Source organism: Cupressus sempervirens, chromosome 2 (genome assembly GCF_028749045.1).
Source record: "Cupressus sempervirens isolate cs-2001-9-10 chromosome 2, ASM2874904v1, whole genome shotgun sequence".
NCBI lineage: Eukaryota > Viridiplantae > Streptophyta > Pinopsida > Cupressales > Cupressaceae > Cupressus > Cupressus sempervirens.
The window spans coordinates 217,519,155-217,528,016 of NC_143119.1; the positions used below are offsets into that span (position 1 = coordinate 217,519,155).

General features: G+C 33.4%; 1 protein-coding gene across 1 annotated transcript; it reads left to right on the forward strand.

Annotated features, from left to right (window-relative positions):
* The first annotated feature begins 1,180 nt into the window (after positions 1 to 1,180).
* On the forward strand, positions 1,181 to 4,137 carry LOC149571830 (uncharacterized). Its single transcript, XM_089810008.1, has 2 exons — positions 1,181 to 1,442; positions 2,676 to 4,137. Exons 1-2 carry the CDS (start codon positions 1,299 to 1,301, stop codon positions 3,519 to 3,521), a joined length of 990 nt encoding a protein of 329 aa, XP_089666134.1. The 5' UTR covers positions 1,181 to 1,298; the 3' UTR covers positions 3,522 to 4,137.
* The last annotated feature ends 4,725 nt before the right edge of the window (positions 4,138 to 8,862 follow it).

Below are 8,862 nucleotides of genomic sequence, written 5' to 3' on the forward strand. Positions count from 1 at the left end.
ATTGTCATTGCCTTTGATGTTGGTTAAAGTACAATGACAAACATTCCCCCTAGCTTGCATTGATGAAGTTAACTTTTTTTTACTCCAATGGAAGCTATTGGTGTTTCTCAGGTCAAGCCTATATTTAATGTTGGGATCCATGTTAGGTTATTATTGATTAAGAGAGCTTTAACTGTGTGCTGGCTTGTATTTTAAGGGATATAGCCTTTATAAGCATAACTTTAGGTCTTTCTTGCCCACGTTAATGCATTGACATTGATCATAGTTGAAGAAAAAAAACAAGATTGGATTATTTATTTAAAAAGACATTATAGCTTCAAGGAGAATAAAAGGCTTATAGGCTAATTGAAGATAGTGACTAACTTTCCTTATTTTAAAGGAAAAAAGAGCCAATTTAAAATGCTAAAGACGAAAGCTTTAGCTCTTTGGGCATGAAAAGAATCTGATCTTCATTGATTAGGAGGCTCTTATATCAAATATGATAAAGCCAAGGAATAAATTCAATGATGTTGTGGGAGCCAAGATTACTGGAGTTGAAGGAAAATACACTGCTTTCAAAGACAAGGAATAAATTCAATGATGTTTGTGGGGGCACAAAGGGAATATAGGCTATGAAAGAAGCCTCAGTTTTCAAATGCCAAAAAGAAAAGAATCTTTATTCCAATTTCTCTAACTTCTATACAATGAGTAGAGGATTTTTCTTCTCATAAAGAATATGAAAAGGCAAAAAGTGGCTGAGTTAATTATTTGGAAAGTTAGGATAAAGTAAAGAAAGAAAGGCCAAAAGCTAAAAGGCGTCCTGACATGAAGATCATACATTGCATAATTATTATTACACTTGGAATACGCTGATTTAAAAAACAAGCCAAATCTTGGATGGAGAAGCATGATGAATACAACAGAGTGCTAGAATGAACACCCACTTGTATGTACATGATATTTCAATGCACAATACTGTATATATATAAATACAGATCATTGGTGGCAGCTTTAATTTTTACTTTCTTGCATTGGAATGATAAAAATAAATATCATAGTTTAAGAGCATAAAACGCTGGAAGGGAATGGAGGCACGTGCATGTGGGTCCTTACTGATCCATGTTAGTCAGATTCAAAATTTCAACTTTTGCCACCCTTTATTACAACAATCCCTTCCCATCAAAATCTTTGTGTTTGTTGATGTTGATAGGATTATATGGGCTTCTTCTGATATTTGCTTGCACTGCCCATTATAGCAAATTGTGTTGTATTCCAATATTCTTCCTTGTTTGTCATCATACAAGAAAAAGAAGGTACTAATGTCCCAAGATTTGAACAAATCTTGTAGGGAGGCTCACTTTGAGACTGTGGAGGCGCAAGGGAAAGCCAAGTGTGTGGATCTGCCCTTCAAATTATTTGGAACAACCATTCCTCTCTCTCATGATCCTTCTAAGCCAATCACTGTAAGATTCCCAAGCTTCACCATTCATGGATTTTGTTATCTTTTCAATGCTAAGAACTCGCTTGTTTCTAAGATTTTAATGCCTTTCAGAAGAGTAACTTGAAGAACAGGTTTCAAGACTTACATTTATAACCCTTAAATGGGTATTGTGATTTAGTTTTAAAAAAACCTAGCCTTTGATTTGAAAGAAGATTTAAAAAAAAGTCGTGTAAGGTTATGAATTGAGTCGGTGTCAAAAGATGTTCTGAGAACTTTGTCCAAATGTTGAGAAATTTTTTTCCAGTTTCTTGATACAGCTTGTGATTGTATGTTCATGTGTTTGTTAATAGCCCACAATCAAATATTCTTCTCCTGTAGTTGCTCTTTGACGTATGAATATGATTAGTATCGGAAATTGGAATGTATGAGAAAACCCATTTAGCAAATTGTTGTTTATCTGCTTTCAGATCTTACACTGTCAAATGATTTTGTGGTGTTTCTCTGCACCGATTTTGCCGTGGATAAACTTAGCAAGCTTCTCTTTCTTGACACCTGCCATTGAAGATAAAGATACTTTTCCTTATCAAAATCAGCTTTTACCTTTCTTTTCCAGCAATCTCTAGCAGCTTTTAGTGAAAATATGGTGGGTATGAAAGCATGGTAGCAAAATGGGTGCATCATATTTTAGGGATAATCAGATAACCGTTGTTCTTTATAGTTATACTTCGACAGCATTGACAGAATTGAATGGCAATGAACATATAGACCCTGCTCAGTTGAGTATTATAAACATTAACCACCACCAGGAGAATTCAGATAGGGCATCTTGAGTTTTGAAGCCTTCCTTGTTAATTTCATTCATTGAGATTTTGAATGAGAAAAATTTCAATAAAGCAATAGAGTCTATCAATCTTGCTTGTTAGGCATATAGGTAGGCAGTTAAATCGGCAATAGAGGAGAAAAATCAATCTAGATAGTACATAAATGGTCAGAAAAGCTATTAAATTATCTAATAAAGCCATAAATCAGTGTTCTTTCAATTGTTGAGAGTGATACAATTTATATAACTTGTAGATAAGATGCAAGAGAAAGTTATTCATATTTCAGATTCTGTACATCTGTTTTTATCTTTCTTTTATCCCATAGATCCTACATGCTCTTCAGACTCGGATGTTGATTGAATTAGTTTCAAATATCCATTGATGGATTCATTGATATTAGGCTTACAAACAAGAGTTTCTTTTCATGTTCACAGGAAACAAATGATGAATCCTCATTACCCAGTGAGGATGATCAAGGAGCCTCATTTGAAAACAGTGATTGTGAGTCTCAAGCAAAGAAAGCAAAGGAAAATGTTGAGGAAACTGAGACAAGTGAATCGGAAAATGGGAAAAAGAGCAGCTCAGGCAGCACTCCTGATAAGGTGATGCCCAAAAAACCTGACAAGCTTCTCCCATGTCCAAGGTGTGACAGTTTGGAGACCAAGTTTTGTTATTACAACAACTACAATGTCAATCAACCTAGGCATTTTTGTAAGAATTGCCAAAGGTATTGGACTGCAGGAGGAACTCTAAGGAATGTTCCTGTAGGGGCAGGTAGGAGGAAGAACAAGCACAGCACAAATAACACTACTGCTACATCAACCTTGATCAACTCTCATGGCTCTTTGCACTCCATAACCTCTTGCTTCTCCCTTCCCATTCCAATGCAAAATGACCTAAGCTCCTCTATAATTAGCTTTGGATTAGAGCATGATGCACCCACTTTCTCTAATAATGGAACCCATGAATTCCCATCATCTTCCAAAAAGGTCTCTAAGCTTGTTGGTCACATGAATATGCAAGAATCAAGAGAGGCTTGGTGGATGAACAATACTAAAACTGGTAGTACCAGTTGTAGTAGTAGTCCATGGCCCTCATATATTGAGAATATTTCAGTTTGGGGTTCCTCAGCTAATGTGTTGGGAAAACACCCTCGTTCAAGCCATCAACCAGAAACACCCATTATGGTTCAACCTCCGTTGAGGATTTATGAGTCAATCTGGGAAAACCTAAAAGCTGAAACAAAGATTGAGCCATCCAAATCCACTGCATACAAGTGAAAGAGAAAGAATGTAAAACAGTTTTAGTTAGTTCTCTTACAACCCAGTCTAGGAATACCAGTTTTAAAACCCTAGTCTGATGAATTTTTTTGTTGGCATGGCCATAATGAGATCTCTCTCCACCACCAGTTCGTAATTTTGGTGTGACTGCAAAATCTACATGGTACTAGCAAATCCCACATGATATGTGATTGTATCCAGCTCCATCTTGTGGAGAGTGTTGGCATAACTACTATATCGACTATATCCAATGAGATCCCTCTCCACCATTAGTGCATGCATTTTTTTGATGTAATGGCAAAAACCTACATTTTGATCCAGTTGGATATAAAAGTGGGGAAAAAGAGATGGGATTTTTAGTATCTAATTTGGAGGACTTACCAATGGAGAGTTTACAAACAGCATGTTATAAACAAATGACCCGTCATGATCATATAAATACACAAATGTAAGTTGGTAAGGTGCAGCACTGATATCTTGCAGTGAAGAGTGTTCAGAGTTGTTTCAAGTAATTGTCAAATCAGGATAGCATGAGTTTTTACCACTGTACATACATAGATACAGTTTATGTACCTTCATTGAGATTATATGTTATAATAAAGTATTTACTTGTTTCTTTCGTAGCACACAAAAAGCAAGCATTTGATATTTGATGCACAAGTGTCATAGTTTCTAAGAGAATGATAGATGAAATTCTTGGTTTTTTTTTTCTTTTCCTCCAGTCCAGTAAATTTTCCGACTCATACGCAGCAATGAGCTGGGAAGAATCGTATAAAGGTGTTGTAATAATTCTATTTATAGCCACTTGGAGCACATTTTTACTAGAGCCTTGATTTCAGAGAAATACTGAAAATGGAGTCCTCTTGAGAAGTTAAGAAGTGTCAGATGCACTGCTTTGGTTTCAGTAGAATTCAGTGAATTGTCAAACGTCGCTGAGCAAATGGCTCCAATTCCAACAAGTGATGTCATATGAATGGAGTTATTGTCCACACAAACTGGTAAACTGAAATGCACCTCTAACTAAATGTTGCATTAATGGTTAGGACAAATATCACCCTATCTTCTGAGAGTGTCTCTTCCATTTCTACTATAAAGACAAGCTTTCCAAGTTCCAAGGTTGCAATAAATAGCTTTAACATATCTTTACATATCTCACAAATCAATGAAGAACTTCACCAAGTGTGTATTCTCATCCTATAGTGTTATTCTTTTGTTGATCTTTCCATTTCACAATTTTGGTACGAGCTAAAATTTAAAAAATGTTATCATATATCATTTAGTTTGTAGTCTTATATTTTGGTGTTAGTTTTTGGTTAATTATTTTTATAACACTTTATAGGTTTGTACTTCTATTGTTTGGTATTATTTGTTTGCTAATCCTCCCATTTTACCATTTTGGTAATATTCAAATTAATGAAGATGTTAACTAGGAAACTTTTTGGATTCATATTATAGCTTTTGATGTTATTATTATGTTAATAATTTCATTTTGCCATTTTTATAACAATCAAATCAATGAAAATGTTCATTAGGCCATTTTTATTTGTTATTCTTATCTTCCTAACATCAAGATGTTAACTACATAACTTGTTGGGTGTTTGAAACACAACCCTTAAAAGTTTGTTCCTATTGACTTCAAAAATCTTAAATAGTTGAGAAGATGATTTTATAAGATTTTTATAGCACTTGTTAGTAAATCTATAATCATGAATTTAGTTATTGACAAAATAGTTTAAAATAAAGTTTAAAATATTTTATTAAATACAATAAAAAACATAGTTTTATTTATTGAAATTTTATTTTTGTATGTTTTTAATAATTAAAAAATGATATTTACAAGTTTTGAATTTTTCTAAATAGTACTACATTTCTTTAAAATAATTAAATAGAAGAAAAAAAGGAAGATACATGAACAGTTCTAGCTAAAATTTTAGAAAACCCTCTTAAGGTCATTGAAAAAAAAATCCCATGTGAAAAGTTATGATGATGAGAATTGAAAGTGGAAGTACTTATATAAAGATTATGGAAAAGTTATGCAAGGATCAATAAGGTACAAAACATAATTATGCCAATGCATTTCATGTTTTCTTTGTAAAAGTTATCATTATAGTGAAAGGAATATATGTCATAAAGTGTTTTAGTTTGCAACCATGCATCTAAAACAAAACATGTTTTTTAAAGTTAATAAAACTAAGATAAACATAAAGGTATCAGGTTACAAGATGCACTAATATTAACTAAAGAGGATAAAAATAAAAATAAAAAACTTGACAAAGAGGGATAAAAATGAGGGTTCCTAACATTTAGGAAAACCATGATAAAACCATAAAATTTTATTTAGAAATTTGAAAGAATCTAGATAAATGTGAATCCAATAAAGAATGGAAGAATTTTATGCAAAATCTTCAAGAAAAAACCTATACTTTTACAAGAATGTCACATTAGAAAAATACTATCACTACTAAATTTTGCACTGAATTTCAATGGTAGTTCATCACTACAAACAATGACAAGTCATCGGATGCCAAATGAAATATGTCATTATTGAGCAAGTATCAAACTTTTCAACGCTATTAGTTGATGTTGAACACCCAACACCATTTTCTGTTGGAAGATTATGGGGGAAGTCAATGACCATGAGATTAACTTGATTGAAAACTCTATCGTCGGGGGTATGGCATTCTCATCAAAAAATATTTAGTATTTTTTGGTAATCCGACAAAATATAGTTGAAGTTATGATGAAGATGTCGTTGGGTGTAGGGCATCGTCGTTAGAATTAATGTCATCGATTATTACATTGGCATCATAGTTCATGTGTGTAGTATAATTGTGTCAAGCAAATGATTTGGGAATTAACAATCTTCATGTTGGTAGTAGTATAGTATTCTCCCACCATAAACTATTTTTTTAAGGTTTGACTCTAAAACTATAGAAATATTCTAAAATAATGTAAAAATGATTAGACAAGAGGTGTTAATTGTACAAGTGACATATATCTAGCTTAAAGTCACATTATTGGAATGAGAATCAACTTAGAGACATTTACACAAGAGATTGATGTAAATGTCTCTAAGTTGATTCTCATTCCAATAATGTGACTTTGAGTTGGATATTTTCCACTTGTACAAACAACATTCCTCGTCTAATTATGTGTGCATTATTTTAGAACTTTTATGCAATTTTCAAGTCAAACTTTAAAAAATTAGTTTACAATAGGAGAATACTATACCACTACAAACATGAATTTTGTTAGTTCTCAAATCATTTGCATAACACAATTATACTATGCACAAGTCATTGGACTTCAAACAAAGAGCATTGGCATGATTTGCAAGTTCAAAGAATATAGTATAATAAGTAATATGAAAGCACATTATGGATGATAAGGAAGACCTTGTTGAAATATTTATTTCATCTAAATCAGTAATAGGTAATAATTATGAGGAAAGTAGCCCAACACCTACACACATTGCTCAATAATATCATATTCTCATTGATCCTAAACAAATTAGCTTTAGATGATGACTTTCTTTGTGGAGAAGATCTTTCAATAAATTCTCCATCTATCACTAAAGAGGGAAGTTTTGGCGATGATACAAAAGTGACAGTGACCATTGGATAAGACTTTTCTTCTATGACAAATGGTGATGAAGATACAATTATGTTGGAACCCTTACAAATATCAAAAACTGCTTCAAAGAATGGAACCTTTAATTATGAAAATGCTAGTAAAGATCTCATGAATAATGCAATTGATACTAGTACTAATCATTCATGGTCTCATGATTCTTATAGCTGAGGTCATTGTTTGAAAAACTCAAACGATGAATTCTACATTCTTAAGGTGTCTACACTAATTATTTAGACAGAGACAAGTGCATCATTGTAGATTGTTTGTCATGTCCCCTTTTCAAATAATTAAAAATAATAATCTTTACTAGGGCAGGCAGGCCCAAAAAGGTGAAGTTTCGAAAAAAGGCCAAAAAGGTGAAGTTTCGAAAAAAGGGGATAATCTTTGGGAAGCTAATGGACTAATAAATGAAAATTATTATTAAAATATGTTTTATTAACCCCTCTTGGATGTGAGTTAGGGTTATGCCCTCTTTTAAGGGGTTTGGAGGCATTTTGGGCTCATTCCAGAACTTGATTTTTGCGCATTGCTTTATTGTTCTTCAGAGGCTGCCAAACCTGTGGAGAAGGAGACCCAAGAACGGGAGTTTGCAGGTTTTCAAGAAGGCTAAGGATGGGAGTTTGAATCCATTCCATGTGCATGCTCATGCAGAGTTTGCCTTTGTGCTGAACAGTGCAGATTTGTGAGTTTTCGGGTGTGTTTTTTTGTAAGAGTTTGGTGTTTCCAGTTGAGTATTTAATATTAGTTTGGGTTTTTGCTGTATTTTAGACTTTTAGATGTTAAAATAGAGCTGAATATATGTATTTGGTCATGATTATACTTTTGTGATAGATTATTAGTGTTTTTGTGGTGTTTCCGGGCTATTATGTGTTGTTTTTGGGAGCCCGATGAGCATTGTTTTTATCCTCTATTTGGGAGCTGTTGTGTAAATGTTATACAGATCTAGAAATGTCATTTTGGAGGCTATTATACTACTCAAATTTCTATTAAAATGTCCACTTTCAGAATTATTAATAATATGTGAAGCTGTGAAGTTTTTGGCACTATTTCCAGCATACCCAATTTGGGGTTTATTGAGAAATTGGTGGATCTTTGAAATATTGGTTGTTTGATTTTAAAGATCTGATTAGAGGCTTGAAATACCATATAAAATCAGAAAAAGGACATTTCAGTGGTATCAGAGCTATGATCTTGCCAGCCTAAGGGTTTGTAGAAGTTTGCATGTTAGTTTTGACAACTACCCAAATCTTGCATGTCATAATTTATGGTTGCATGTTGCTTCTAATCAGCTGCATGTCAAAATTTATGGTTGCATGCTACTTCTAATCATTTGCATGTTAGTTCTTGGTGAATTTGGTGGTTTCATGTTGCTTCTAATCAGCTGCATGTCAAAATCTATGGTTGCATGCTACTTCTAATCATTTGCATGTTATTTCTTGGTGTTTGTAGAAGTTATAACCTATTGGGGTTACACTCTACTTTATCCAAAATGGACAGGTATAGTACAGAGTCTCAGAGGACACAATCTTGGACAATTGATATCCAGAGTCAGAACAGTAGAAAGGATGGTTATTTAGACATTCGAGATAAACTTAGGAAAATAAGCCATGGCATGTCTGAACAGTTGGTTGAGCACCACCGTATGATGAATGACATGTTGTCCGACCCAGCTAAGGTGGATAAGTTGACTAGATTTCTATTTGGCAGA

What these genes read in the sequence shown, in the direction of transcription:
- LOC149571830 (XM_089810008.1), top strand. Translation starts at nt 1,299, where the DNA reads ATGTCCCAAGATTTGAACAAATCTTGTAGGGAGGCTCACTTTGAGACT. An exon ending in ATCCTTCTAAGCCAATCACT is followed by an intron (nt 1,443 to 2,675) that starts GTAAGATTCCCA and finishes TCATGTTCACAG; the next exon opens with GAAACAAATGATGAATCCTC.